Raw genomic sequence first — 15,331 nt, forward strand, 5'->3', positions numbered from 1 at the left:
CTGCCACCTGTAGGCGCGCCGCCGCCAACACGCACGCTGTGGCGCCGCCTTCGTTTCCCACTCCTACACCAAGACGCCTCGCAGACCGCACGATCGGTGCGACGTCGCCACTCTCGCGAAGGAGCTCCGTCAGGATGTGCCACCCCTCCCCCCGCCTTCAACGGGCAAGCGTCGCTGCTAACGCCGGCGCGGACGGCGACGATGGCGAGAGATGCATGGAACGGGGTTTGCTTTTAGGGTTGGGGCGGTCGCCTCCGGAGTCACCCACGCGAGCGACCCTGGGGGCAGCGGTAAAAAAATGCATCAGTATCTCCACTCAGTGCAATTGAGAAGTGTATAAACAAACAAGGCCTAAAAAAACACAAGAGAAGAATGGTTGGTCGCGTTACAACACATTTTCACGGTAGTACCCCATACTCCCTCAAAGAAACATTGTAGTGTCATGTCCTAGGGAAGAGGCGTTTTGCCTCATAGAAGCATTTGCACTTATTATGCAAATTAATTTAAAAATAATTTTACAAATGTTAAAAAATTCTGACATAAAATTTCTGGTGTACATTGTGACATTTTATGTCCGTATACAATTTTTCGTGACAAAATAATATTTCATGCGTATAAAAAAACAAAAAAAAGGTCATGTACATAATCTTGTTTTAGCATCAAAATTTATCTTTTTTACAGGAGACATAGAAAAAAAAATTCTGAAAACTTGTATACGAACATAAAATATCTAGATGTAAATGCAAAATTTTATTTTAAATTTTTTTGATACTTTAAAATTATTTTCACACAATAAATTTATATGCTCCTATGAATGAAAGTGAATTTCCCCATGCTCTAGCACGGAGCATACCATGATGCCACCCAACGTTTAGAAGGAGATAGACGAACACAGGTTACGGTTGACTGAAATAGCCACGAAAAATGCATCATGCATGTATTGGTCCTGGGACACCAAAATCTGATCTAGGATGGTCTCCTGGTTCAGAGATTGATCTGTTAGAAATTTACAGACACGTATTCGACCGATAAATACAATAATCTGAGATATCAGCATTACGCTACTGGCCCATGTGACTGCTCTCGTGTGCCTGGTTTGGATCAATTTGATGGGCCGTAAGCCCATCCGCGACAAAATTTGCAATTTCGTTCTTACGAAGTCCGTCTCGTCCAGAAGCTAATAGTCCCAGCTCCATTATAATTTGCGCCGCCAGTTTATATACCTAAGAGCATCTTCAGCCATGTTCTCGGAAAGGCTCCCAGAACCTTTTTTTTTGAGTAAAATACATGGGACATCATGGAACTTGTTCGTGTAAATCAGTTCAGTCACTGTATTCAGGAAAGTTCAAGTTACGGTCATCAAAGACGCGTTGCCGACTCACATACAGTCACTGGTTACGATACATGTACGTATCTGCACATGTGGCAGAGTATTGACCGGTCAGCAGCGACGTTTGTTTTGCTAAAATCTCCCTAAACTAATTGACGTTGTCCTCCTGGTGGGGTTGATTGAGGCGCCACTCTCCACCAAGCTCAGCTGGTTCTTGCGGCGCGGCAGCAGAAGGCAAGAAAGAAAGGAGCGGTACTCCTCCATGAGACCGTGACTCAGCTGGTTCTTCCGGCCAGAGGTCGGAAATCGTCACGGGTGAATGTGCTCCCTATCCCCGTTCCCCGACCTCCACGCACCACCGTCGGCACTCCTCTCCGCCTTCCGAGCACCACAAGCACCCTCCGCGCCAGCGCCACCCTGCACCACCGAGAATCTAATGTTCCGCCATCTCCTCTTCTCCCGGGTCGGCGTCTTCAGCAGGAGAGCCAGGACTTCCTCGCCCGTGGCTTACGTTCGACTCGCGTCGCATGACGTCGTCTCGTCGATGACTCGGTAGCGAAGGACAAGTGCGCCCTCGCACGAGCTTGTCGATGTGGCTCACGTGAGGCAAATTGACAGGTCCTGCCCGTGCAGCGGCTGCCTTCGATGAGCGACACGGCCCTCCCCGATCGACCTTCCCCGCCATGTTAGGCTACCTTGAAGCTTCGCCTTGCTCGTCTTGATCTTCCATGCCGAAGGAATTAAGTTGTGGCGCTCGTATCGGCTGATTGGTCACCATCTTCTCCGCCTCCGGCTACCCTACGTCGCTGAATGATCTCCTCTTTTGGCCACCCTTGCGGCTCCTGCTCGACCGGACGTACTCGGTGGAGTCCATAGGATCATGGCGAAGTTCTCCCCGAGCACCTGCGTGTTCCTGTGTTCCTCCGAGACATGTCCCTGCTCTGGCCATCTCTGTCGTTGACCATGGTGTTGCCTCGGTGCTCTCGTGACTCCTCCGGCCGGACGAGCGTGGGATGCTAGGTCGAGAATGGAACGCGGGGTGGGGAGGTGAGGCAATATTGGCGTGGTTAGAGCATCTCCACCGGCGCCCCCGATAGCGGCCCGATAGCGATTTGGGGGCCGGAAGCAATAATGGGCTCACACCGGCGCGCCCATACGGCGCTAGCGATTTTTCGAGCCCAATAGAAGCGCCGGCAACCCCGTGCCGGCAGCTTCGCCAAAGGCGCGCCGGCGCCTCGCGATGTTGAAAATTTTGGGCGTGGGAACCGCCTGCCAGTGACGCCAGGGCGCCGCGCGGGATATTTTACCGCCGCGCGGGAAATTCTCCCGCCGCGACACCGCGCGGGAGGTTTCCCGCCTCGCTGGTGGTCTATATTATCCCTCCTCCCTGCCTCATAGTACAAAAACCCTAGGAAAATAGCACAATGTTCGATTCGTGGGACGAGGCGGCGCTAGAGGCGGCCGTAGAAGTCGTGGAGGTGGACCCGCAGCTCGCAGAGTACGAGGCGTGGGAGTAGGCGGCGCTAGCGGCGACCGTAGATGCCTACGACGCGGGCGAGTGGCAGCACCAGGAGGCGGAGCGGCGGGAGCGAAGGGAGCGCGGGGAGGCGCGGCGGGAGGCGGAGCGGCAGCGCCAGGAGGCGGAGCGGCGGCGCCATGAGGAGGAGAACCGGGTGGCGTTCGAGGCGGCGGAGCGGCTGGAGTTCCTGGAGGCGCGGCGGCGGCAGGAGGAGCTGACCCAGCGCCGGTGGCAGGTGCGCCATCAGAGGGGGTGGGAGGAGCTTGCGCTGCGGCGGTTACAGCGGGAGGAGACACAGATTCAGGAGGAAGTCTGCGAGTGGTGGCGTTTGGTGGAGCTGCAGAGGCAGGAGTTGGATCACCGTCGGCGGCGGGAGGACCTGGAGCGGCAGCTGCGTTAGGAGGCGGTGGCCGCGGATGGAGCCACCTACTTGATGTTCGTGGCGGAGAGAGCAGGGAATCATCGACGGAGGAGCAGCGCAGAGACCACCGGAGAGACCACCGGAGAGAGCAGGCGATCGTCCACCTCCATAGAGCCAAGTGGCCAGTAGGTAGTAGGCTAGAGGTGAAGCAGGTTTCATGTGTCATCCGGGGTTGAGGAGTTAATAATGTTTTACTTGGATTTGCCCGAAAATATTATTCATTCCTCGACCCTGAGTGACATTAAAATGAAACATTGAACATAATATGTAGTTTGTGTAAAAAAACTTCTATCGAGGCGACTGTTTGGAGCGCCGAGGATCCAGTACCTGCGTCCCTCAAAAGGAGGTGCCGGCGCCTATTTAGGGGCTACCGTGGAGATGCTCTTAGGCAGGGGGCGCGCGTTGGCATTCTAATCCAGCGGCGGTGGATTTGGGGCTTGAGGTGAGAACAAAGGGAATCAAACCTTCTCACAGGTAAGGTGTTTTTTAGAAATAAATAAGAGATCTTTAGGTTGTTTCTGTGAAAACTACATCCGGTTGGGACTGTACTGCCACACTGCCATGTCATAGAATACGTAGCCAGACCTTCCACGGTGATGGTACATGAACATGCATCGCGTCTTTGATGACCGTAAATTAAACTTTTCTAAGTACAGTGACTGAAATGATTTACGCGAACAAGTTCCATGATGTCCCATGTATTTTACTCTTTTTTTTTTATCCCAACGGACGAAAATGGCTCAGTCACACTCCTAGTTTCTCGTTTTCGTTCGGATTTAGGGCTAAATCTGTTCGGACTCCCCAGGACATCCTCGATTTCCCGGGGTGCTGTCGGGGACTCCGGATGGAGCAAATTCCACGCTCAGCCCGCGTGTCAGTGAAGATTTCGCGCTCTGGCCCGTGCAAATTCCCGGGAACCGATTGGAAAATCGTTGCTCCCCATGCCGAAAAGATCCAATCCGGACCAATTTTCATCCAGATTATGTCCGAGGGCCTCCAACGGCTGGAGATTCTCTAAGATTTGTGGAATCAGCAAGCCGCCTCCGAAAGTCCAAAAACAACAAGCAGCAGCCATGCTGTAGAAGGAACAATCGTGAGGGGGAATAGAGAGCCGAGCTTTGCACAAATGGACTTGGCGAACGGAGCAGGTCTGCAGGCCGAGACAGAACAAACCCTTATAATGGAAGATAGAGAGGAGGACCGAGAGACCGGAGCTGGAGGGGCGGCCTTGCGGGAATATCATCGATTCTTCCTAGGTCCCAAAACATAAAAAGACAGCTGCAGACTCTGATTAAAATGTAGGGAGCTAGAGATTTTAAACAGAGAGAAAACAAAGATCATAATCATTCTGAAGCTTAGTAATTAGCTATCTCACAAGAAAACACACGGGCTCATCGAGAAGAGTTTTTTTGCTTGGCATAACCAAGTTTTTCCTCAATTAAAAGTAATTATATATAAGATTAGTTTCTTATCATCCGTGAACAAAATAAACTATTTCAGGTCTTCCTACCCATTTTGGCATCTGTCCACCGCCTACCTCGAGGCCCGACGACTTTCACTGTGAGTCTCCTTAGAGCATGTCTAACAGATTTTCTAAAAGGCCCAACCCCGTAAAATAACCGCGGGTAGGGCTCTACCCGACCGTCTAGCAGACCCCGTAAAACAGCCCCTCGCGTCGATTTTTTACAGTTTCAGCTAGGGGTGGGTTCTAGCCCCCTACTTGTATGGGGCGGGAGGCTGAATACAGGGCCAACCCCCCCCCCCCCCCCCACTCGTGGCACGCTGAACTTTCAGGAAATCGCAACTGCACGCCGCTGTCGATCTGCAATTGCGCGGGCGTGCTCCGCCATGGAGCCCCACTGGTGCTCCCATATGCGCGCCGATGCTGTGTCTCGCCGTGGCGGCCGCGTGGATCGCGTCGGCCCTGGCCGCGTCCACCTCCGGGACCCCGCCGCTGTCCATCTCCCTGGCCAGGAACTCCAGGAAGGCCTCGGCCGTCGTGGCGACGAGCGCGTCCTCGGCAGCGTCGTCCTCCGCCGCAGCCGCGTGCCTCAGCCACCCGTCCCGCAGGCGCTGCGTCTCGGCCGCGAGCGCGTACGCATCGGCTCGAGTGCGTCGGCTCCACCCAGTCCAGCATGGCGACTGTGGGGAACTCGTTATGGACATCTCAGCTGACTACATCGGCCACTACAAGGCCCAGTACAACGACGCGTCACACGGGGGTTCCTGGTGCTCGGCGTTCGAGGTGCTGGTGGCCAAGGCTTGGCAGAGCCGCACCCGCGCCGTGGGCTTAGAGCCGGACTCCGACGTCCACCTCTGCTTCGCCATGAAGCCCTCGCCTGCGTCCACCCAGTCCAGCATCGCGACTGTGAGGAATTCGTCCGCGTCCGCGAGCATGCGCTGCATGTCTGACTGCTCGGCCCGCAGGCACTCCTCCACATATGGATCGATTTTGTCGTCGGCTGGAGCAGGAAGAAAGAAAGGAGGAAGAAGAGGAAATAAATAAAAAAAATGATTTGGCATATTCTAGGAATATAGAATATGTCTTTTTACAGTTTAGGGATACAGGGTCTGCTAGCTCGAACGAATTTTCGGCGATCGAAATCGAATACAGAACCCTCTATTCGTGTTATACGGGCAGAAATTTAGAGGATATGTTAGACATGCTCTTAGCTTGAGGGGGCGTCCATTTACCCCCGCGACACCTCTGCCCAGCGAGGTGAGCCCGAGTCCGACCTCGACATCGCACGGGCGTAGTGTGTAGTGTGGCCTCAAACACCACCAGGGATTCACCTCGTGCTCTACTACCGCAACGCCAGGCCAGAATTAGCAGCATGGCGCTGCATCCCTCATCATCCGAGAAGAACGGAGCCACCCGTTGCGAAGCACGGGTGTTGTCCTAGTCTTACTAAATTGCAGTACCGGATTTTCAGCGATGGATCACTTGGAAACCGCCCATTCCAATATTCTATGACAGAGTAGCAACGACCCAAAGAGCTACAAAACCAGCTCAGGGCATTCTACAATCTAAACACAACGAAGCTGAAAGACATCAACCACTATACAGTTAAGAAATTCGACCCTACGTGCTTCAGAATCCTACGGTGCCACTAGACCATCTGCTATCAGCCGCCGACGATGCCGGGATGGACTGGTACCCCTCGAGCCCCGGGGGTGGCCGCTGGTTCGCGTTGCTCAGGTACTGGCGCACCGGGTCGACGTTAACGGCGGGCGCCGGACCGGGGGCGGCCATGGGCGCCGTCCCGTCGGTCACCACGTACTGCTGGACCACCAGCACCGACACCGTCATGGAGAAGTCGGACGACACGAGCATGTCCCCGATGGGCCCCAGCTCCGGGGACTCCATCCAGTCCTCCAGCGCCGACGTCATCGGCGACCCGGACTCGCCGGGGCGCCGGCCCACGATGTACATCTCGTGCATGCTGCTGTCCAGGCTCCGGATGGCCGCCACCGTCTCCTCGCTGTTGGCCACCGTCCTTTCGGCGTACGTGATGGCGCCGTTGCCCTGGTTGCGCGCCCGGAACTCGCCAAGGTACTCCTCGTCCATCTCCAGCTCGGTCTTGCCCTCGGCGCCGATGTTGATCGCGCGCGAGTCCGCGTTGGACGAGTACGAGCCGCCGGCGGAGGACTGCGCCCGGTAGTCCGGCGGGAGGAACCGTAGGATGGCGAGGGTGACGCCGGGGTTTTCGACCATCCTCCACGCGTAGGCGAGCCCCTCGCGGTCGTCGGGCCCACCGAAGAAGAAGAGCACGAGGCTGTGCTCGTCGGTCATGCGCGCCGCGGCGGCGCTGAGGCCACGGTCCACGAGGATGGCGACGGAGCACGGGGAGGTGGAGAGGAGGCTCTCGTTGAAGCCGCGGATGTACGGGTTGATCGGCTCCAACCCGCCGTCCACCGTTTGCTGCTTGTGGAAAGGGACCACGATGAGCGACACGTGCTTGTCCTCGGCGAGCACGGACACGTCGTCGTGCATGCTCTGGTACGGCGACACCGCCGTGAGCGTCTGGATGGAGACGCCTCCGGTGTGCATCTCGTAGTTCTCGAAGGCGTTGAAGATGTGCTCCGTCATAGGGGGCAAGGCGGAGGAGCCTGACCGGCTGCTCGAGGAGGCGGAGGCGGCGGCAGCGGCAAGCATGTTGGATGCACGGCCGGTGAGCTCGACGAGGTGGAGCGCGTAGATGAAGATCGGGGAGCGCTTGGACGGGTTCGAGAGATCGAGCAGCGACAGCACGGACGGCACGTTGCGCGTGGTGTGCACGCAGGTCAGCATGCGGAGCTCGCTGTCGTGCCTGATGCGCTGCAGGTTCCTCCGCTTGTACCCGACGAGTCGCCGCGCCGGCTTTTGCAAGCCCGTCACGACCGGCGTCACCAGCGCCGTCATCGCCACCGACACGAGCACCATCACCGCGAACGACTCGTCGCCCAACACCTATATAATGGAGAAGTTGTTTAATCAACCAATGACTGGGTGACACGGACTTCAGAAGTAAGGCAAGCGTATATGCAATTGATCGAGTACCTGCTTGTCTCTCCCAATGTTGAGCACGATCATTTCGACGAGCCCCCTTGTGTTCATGAGGAAACCGAGGGAGACGCCCTCGCGGAACGGCATGGTGTATAGCGCTGCGATGATGATGGTGCCCATGATCTTGGCGAAGCTGGCCATGACGAATACGAGCACAAGCAGGCCGACGGTCACCGGGTCGTGCACCTTGGTGACGTCGGTGCGCAGGCCGCTGATGGCGAAGAAGAGCGGGAGGAGGAGCCCTGTGACGAAGTCCTCCAGCTTCTCGATGAGCGCCACGCCGAGCGGCCCGCTCGGGATGACCAGCCCGTAGACGAAGGCGCCGAAAACCGAGTGGATGCCGAGGGCGTCGGTGCAGACGCCGGCCGCCATGACGCCGGTGAGGATGAGCGAGACGTCCATGTCGCTGATGCTCTCGCCCTCGGGGACGCGGCCGATGAGCCACCACATCCCGGGGCGCACGACGTAGAAGCAGAAGAGCACGAAGACGACGCCCCCGAGGAGGACCCACAGGGACGACAGCACCGTGCTGTCCACCTCGGTGATGGCGATGGCGAGCGCGAGCAGGATCCAGGCGCACATGTCGTTGACGATGGCGGCGGACATGGCGATGCGGCCCAGCTCAGTGTTGAGCAGCTTGATCTCGGCGAGGATGCGCGCGAGCACGGGGAAGGCCGTGACGGAGAGGGCGACGCCGAGGAAGAGCAGGAAGGAGGTCTGGTGCACGTTCCGGGACACCTGGTGCCGGAATATGAAGGACGTGGCGGTGCCGATGCAGAAGGGCAGCGCCATCCCGGCCAGGGCCACGAAGAGCGCCTTCTTGCCGGAGCGCTTGATGACGTCGAGGTCCATCTCGAGGCCCACGAGGAAGAGGAAGTAGAGGAGGCCGAGGTGCGCCACGGTCTCGAGCGTGAGCAGGCTGCGCTGCGGGAACACCATGTTGCCCCACAGCTCCATCTGCCCCATGACCGAGGGCCCCAGCACGATGCCGGCGAGGATCTCAGCGATGACGCGGGGCTGGCGGAAGGGCCTGAGGAGGAGGACGAGGACGCGGGTGGTGATGACGATGACGGCGACCTGGAGGATGAAGAGCGGGAGGGAGAACTCGAGCGGGTTCACGCCCTGCCAGATGCCGTTGGTGGCGATCATCATCGGCGAGTAGCACACCACCAGGTTGGTCACCTTGCTCGGCCCCGTCGCGTTGCCTAGCTGCGCCGTCACGTTCGTCCGCAGGTCCTCGACGTCGGCGTTCAGGGGCGCTACGGTGGACGCCATCTCGGCGCATGGCACTCACCGTCACCGATCGATCACCGGCCGGCTTCCGTGCGCGCTGCTAGATCGACCGATCGATCTGCCTCAACGTCCGTCGATCTTGCGATTAGTTTTGCTTTGGGTAAAAAATTCTTTTGGAGAATGCCGCAACGTTCGAGCCTGAGGCGCAGCTCGGAGAGAGACAGAGAGAGGAAAAGGTCAAACGGGAGGACGAGGGGACACTTTTGAGGGGTCAACGTGGTATCGACTTTGGAGTTTGCTGGAGAGTCTCCTAATTTGACCGGTCATAATCGCGTGGTTCTCATTAATGATCGGGCCGTCCTGCATGAGACATGCAACTGTCTTTTTTTAGGGAACGAGACATGCACATGCACATGTTACTAGTGTATCGCAAAAGTCTGATGTACATGTATGCCTGACCAATAAAGCTTATCTTTACTCTTCCAAAGATATAAGCCGAGGCCGCATCGACAAATTTGACCTTGCGACAAAATTATACATATTTGCTAGACTGTTTATCTTTTTGGCCTTTGATTCTTTCGATTTTCCCAATTATTGCTTTCTTACTTGGGGATGTTGTCAATCTCTAGTTAAGAGTAAGACAGTGAAAAATATTTCTTTTCCAACATTCACGCATTCTATTGTTAACTATGTCATCTCTTTGGAAATAATTGACTCAACTTTATCTAGATACATGTCGTATTTCAGTGTATAGATTCATCAATATGTAAATAAAGTTGAGTAACGGTGAAGAATGGTGGCTTATGGGATCAACATCGTCTTCCTAACGGGAAGGGAAGGAGGCTTCCCCGACTCGTCTCCCGTGTCGCTCTGCTTAGGCGGCACCGGAGGCCCCAACCCTAGCCACCTCTAGCACCCCCTCCCCAGCGTCCTCACCCCCGCCGCCGGCGCCGCCTGCCGCTGGCTAGCCCGTGGCGGCGGTGGATCCCTCTCGCCGCCTTCTCCTCTACCTTGAGTTCTCTCCCTTGGTTATCCTAGTTCTAGTTCTCGAGGGCATGGATTTGAGCTTCGTCACGAGCGTGGAGGATGCTCTGGCCATGGAGACGTCGTTCTCCCTCGATCGGCGAGGAGCTCACTGAGCGTTAGGGCCATGGACGCCGTCGCTGTCCTTGGTTGCCGCCGCTGCCGCGGGCTGGGGTTGTGCCCCACGCTGGCATGGATTCGGTGTCGTGCTCCACGGGATCTGACCAGGGTGGTCAGGTCATGGCAATGGTCGACATCCTCTGTGCGGGATCCGGTGTGTGGATCCAGTTTTGGTCCACGCGGATCTGATCTGCGTTGTCTTCTTCCTCAACCGATGGTCGCTATTGGGTGGGTTCTTTGTGGCTGGATGTGCGTTGGTGCGGCGGTGGGGGTGGCCTGCTGCATGCCTGCGGCATGTCTTCTCGGAGGCGAGTTAGGTTGACTCCTTGATTCTTGAGCGGCGGATCCTTATGGTGGACACGGCGGCACGTGCCATTGTGTGGGTGCTGGTTGGTGCTGGGCGCGGAGTTGATGAAGGAGAATTTATGCGCAACGTTGAGTGAAACCCCAAGAGGAAGGTATGATGAGCACAGCAGGAAGTTTTCCCTCAGTAAGAAACCAAGGTTTATCGACCAGTAGGAGATAAACGTTCTCCCCCGAGGTGTTGCGAACCAACTCGTGGCAGGGCGCACTGCCGGCGTCAGCAGCAACGTGGAGACCTGCACACAAACAACCAAGTACTTTGTCCCCGACTTTCAGCGAGGTTGTCAACCTCACTGGTTTTGCTGAAAATAAAGGATTAAACGAACCATGTGGAAAAAGAATTGTTTGCAGAGAACAGAACAGGAAAATGCTGTAGAAGATTGCAATTAAAAGTAGAAGGACTGGGGTCCACAGTTCACTAGAGGCTCCTCCCCAATAAAATAAATATGTTGGGTAAATAAATTACAGATGGGCAATTGACAAACAGAGATTCTACGCTAATGGTTGGTGCAGAATACATGCTATGAAAGTATGCGGGTAATCCACCTTCAGGATTGCATCCCCGCGACACCCTCCAGTATTAAGTTGCAAGCAACAGACTATCGCTTTAAGCAATGTGTGTAAAGTAAACGATGAAACTACCCTTGAATAGAACACCGATGTTTTCTCCCTAGTAGCAACAGCACATCTACAACCGTAGAGAACAAGTTCACTTCCCATGGTTAAATAGAGGCATGAACCCACTATCGAGCATAAATACTGTCTCTTGGAGTCGCTAGCATCTACTTGGCCAGAGCATCTACTAGAAACGGAGAGCATGCAAGATCATAATAACATAATACATAATCTCAACCAAAGCAATCTCTCTATAAATCGGATCCACATCAAACCAACATGTAGCAATTACAAATAGATGATCTTGATCATGTTAGGCAGCTCACAAGATCTATACATGAAGCGCAACAAGGAGAGGACAGCCATCTAGCTACTGCTATGGACCCATGGTCCCGTGGAGGACTACTCACGCATCACCTCAGATGAAGACATGGCGATGTAGAGGCCTCCGGCGGTGATTTCCCTCTCCGGTATGGTGCCGGGATGGAGTGCAGAACCCTCCTGAACTAGGGTTTCGGTTGACGGCGGCGTCGGAACTTTTCGTGGATGGAGGCTCTTGTCCCTGGGGTTTGCTCGATACGAGGAATAAATAGGTGTAAGGACGGAGCAAACGAGGCGATGAGGCGCCAGTACATGGGCCAGGCACTGTCAAGGGTGGGACCGCGCCTGCCCTATGTACTGCCACGTGGCAGCTCTCGTGCGCGTGTCCTTCTGGCTCCGTCTTCGTCTTAGAAAAATAAGACTCTGGGCTTTTATTTCGTCCAATTCCGAGAAACTTTCATGTACAACTTTTCTGAAACACAAAAACAGGAGAAAACAGGAACTGGCACTACGGCACTGCGTTAATAGGTTAGTCCCAGAAAATGCTAAAAAGTGTGGAAAAGTGCACATAAAACATATAAGAATTGTAACAAAACAAGCATGGAGCATCAAAAATTATAGATACGTTTGGGACGTATCAGTTGGCAGTCTCGGTTGCATGGGCAGCGGGATGTGCTGCATGGGAGGCATTTGTGGTGTTGGAGTCCTTGTGCTCCTACCCAGATCTTGGCGTTGCCTACCGTGATCTGCTTCAGTTTCACCTCTCTGTTGTGCGAGGTGTTGTTATTGGGGATTCCATGGATGGTGGCCACCATTCGGGTGAAAGCCTTGCCCAACATGGTCGGTGCCGGTGACGTCGATGCTCGAGCGCCGCTTCCCTCCTTGGAGGCGTCATTGTGAATCAAACCCCTCCACCATTGGCTCCAGGTGAAAACTCACGTCCGGTCTGTCGGTCAGGGAAGTGGTAGCGCTTTGGTGCCGTTTCCTTCTTGAAGGCGCTGCTTTGGTAGCCTTTGATCCTATTCAGCTAGTCGTTGTGGGTGCGGTGCTTGGGCGGCGACAGTGTCGCTTTCAGAGTGGAAAGCTTCCCCGCGGCCAGCATGCTCGGATTCTCCTCGTCTTTGATGGTCTTGCTTTCGTTTTCATCTGGAGCTCTAGGGTGAGTGCTCCATCATTTGTCGGTACGGCGCCCTCGACCCTGGGCGAGAGTGCAGGGGCACTCTTTGACGATGGACGAGATACAATGTGAAGCAGTATGTCTATGCTTGATGGCGATGAAGACCTTCTTCCGATGGTGTGACATCTTCCCTTCCGCTTCCGATCTACCTCCATCAGCGAATGTTTCGGTAGATGAAGATCCAAGCGTTTGCAGGTTGTGCATTGTGTTGTATTTTCTTGTGTGCATGTTGTGCCACTGATCTTTGTAGTTGTTTTCCTCATCATCTTGTAACTCTTGCCGTAACTGGCTTTACTAATTTAAAGCTGGGCGTAATGCCTTATGTTTAAAAAGAGGGTGAAAAATGGTGGGATCTTGACCAGCTTGAACTTTAGATGCAGTACACATAGGGCGGTATGGGTATGTACCCTAGGAATTACCATATTTTTAATGTATTCTTTATAATGTACATTCTAGTGGATGATTTTGGTATCTAAATGTTTTGTTCTTCTCATTTGGCTATATAATTTTCTCCCCGGGATTTATGCATTTTACTGTGGTGTTTAAATTCCTTATATTTATTTATTTATTTATTTATTTGTGTAATGGACTCTTGCATGGATGATGGTTTTTTGCTTGTAGTTGAATTTTTCGAGAATGTTGTACTAGTTCATTTTTTTGTTTCTCTTTATTTTCCTATTATCTTTCTATTTTTTGCAAATTCCATCATTGCGGGTTTATTTTTTTGTTTCGACCTATGTAGCTAGTTGAGTAAACTTGCATTGATATTATATTGAATTCATATTTGAATTTTAACTTGCCTTAATGATACCTTGACTTAATATGTGAATGATTCAACAAGTTACCTATTGATTAATTAGTGATCGGTATGTGCAGATGATCGATGTATTATACCATTATTGCTAGCATTGTAGGTTACTATTTTTTATATTTCAAAAGATATGAGTTACAGTATACATACAAGCAATTTTGGTGTATCGGGAGCGTAAGTTTTGGCATATGACAATTATGAACTTACGAGTTCACACACTGGCAATTGTTTGGGGTGAATGTCGGTAATTAAGTTTGTTCGGTGTAATAGATTCAAGGATAGGTGATAATCATGTAGACTCGATTTTCTCTTATTTTTGGCAAAATCTTTATCTAGAATAAGTTACAATTCTCTAGTTTTATTTTTCGAAGTTCTCGAACATGTAAATAATGGCAATCAACACTACAATTTAGGTACTAAAATCATGTGGGTTAAGTGCAATCCATGTTTTGAAATCATGTGATCGAGTCGAACTTTCTTAGTGAGTGTATTATTTCCACTTTATAGCGTAGGTCAATGTGAGTACAAAGAGGTCTATGGTAGTTCAGTCAAAAAAAAAGTACAACGAGTTGGCTAGCTCAGTGCCATTTGTCGATCTATTTGTGGTGCAAAATTTAAGTGTTGCCAAATTAGAAACTAGTCGATTATCAAATAAAGAATCCAAATTTTAACACAAAATGAAACATACTTGAAACTTACCATTTTTGCAACGGCCAAACGCAATGACGTTCAACTTAAAATATTGAGTTGTAAGTTGTCAGTACATTACTTATCTTCAGTATTTTGTGTCCAAAAAGACATTTTGGACCATTTTTGGAAGTGTCATATTTACTTGCCTCTAAAAAAGTTTGCATCAATTTGAAAAAGAGAAACTTTGAAGAATGCTGATGACCCACAAGTATAGGGGATCGCAACAGTCTTCGAGGGAAGTAAAACCCAAATTTATTGATTCGACACAAGGGGAGGTAAAGAATACTTATAAGCCTTAACAACTGAGTTGTCAATTCAGCTGCACCTGGAAAAGCACTAGTAACAGGGGTGATGTGAAAGTAGCAGTGATATGAGAGCAGTAGTAACAGTAACACAGCAGCAGTAATAGTAATATGAGAGCAATGGCACCAGAAAACAGTTGACATGTAGAACGAGTATATGATGATGAAAGATGGACCGGGGTTCCCAGCTATCTACACTAGTGGTAACTCTCCAATAACAAGTGTTGGGTGAACAAATTACAGCCGGGCAATTGATAGGATTGAAATAGCATTAAGACAGAATATCAAGATCATTAATCATGTAGGCATGTTTTCCAATAATAGTCGTACGTGCTCGCAATGAGAAACTTGCACAACATCTTTTGTCCTACCAGCCGGTGGCAGCCGGGCCTCAAGGGAAACTACTCGGATATTAAGGTACTCCTTTTAATAGAGTACCGGAGCAAAGCATTAACACTCCGTGAAAACATGTGTCCCTCACATCACCGCCATCCCCTCCGGTTGTCCCAATTCTCGTCACTTCGGGGCCATTGGTTCCGGACGGTGACATGTGCATACAACTTGTAGATACAATCTAAGCAATAATTATAGAGCTCAAATCTAAGATCATGCCACTCGGGCCCTAGTGACAAGCATTAAACACAACAAGATTGCAGCAACAATAACTTCATAAACTTTGTAGATAGACAATCATAACGTAACAATCCATCGGATCCCGACAAACACAACACCGATTACATCAGATGAATCTCAATCATGTAAGGCAGCTCATGAGATCATTGTATTGAAGTACATGGGGGAGAGAATACCAACTAGCTACAGCCTAGAACCCGTAGTCCATGGGGGAATGATACGTCCAA

The 15,331-nt window shown here is 52.3% G+C and overlaps 1 protein-coding gene across 1 annotated transcript; it reads right to left on the reverse strand.

The window, feature by feature from the left end:
- Positions 1-6,361: 6,361 nt before the first annotated feature.
- LOC124660105 (cation/H(+) antiporter 15-like) lies at positions 6,362-9,091 on the reverse strand. Its single transcript, XM_047197893.1, has 2 exons — positions 7,811-9,091; positions 6,362-7,720 (listed from the first exon to the last, which is right to left on the reverse strand). The coding sequence occupies exons 1-2, from the start codon at positions 9,089-9,091 to the stop codon at positions 6,362-6,364; spliced, it is 2,640 nt and encodes an 879-aa protein (XP_047053849.1).
- Positions 9,092-15,331: the final 6,240 nt, after the last annotated feature.

This window comes from Lolium rigidum, chromosome 6, assembly GCF_022539505.1.
Source record: "Lolium rigidum isolate FL_2022 chromosome 6, APGP_CSIRO_Lrig_0.1, whole genome shotgun sequence".
In the NCBI taxonomy this organism is placed as follows: domain Eukaryota; kingdom Viridiplantae; phylum Streptophyta; class Magnoliopsida; order Poales; family Poaceae; genus Lolium; species Lolium rigidum.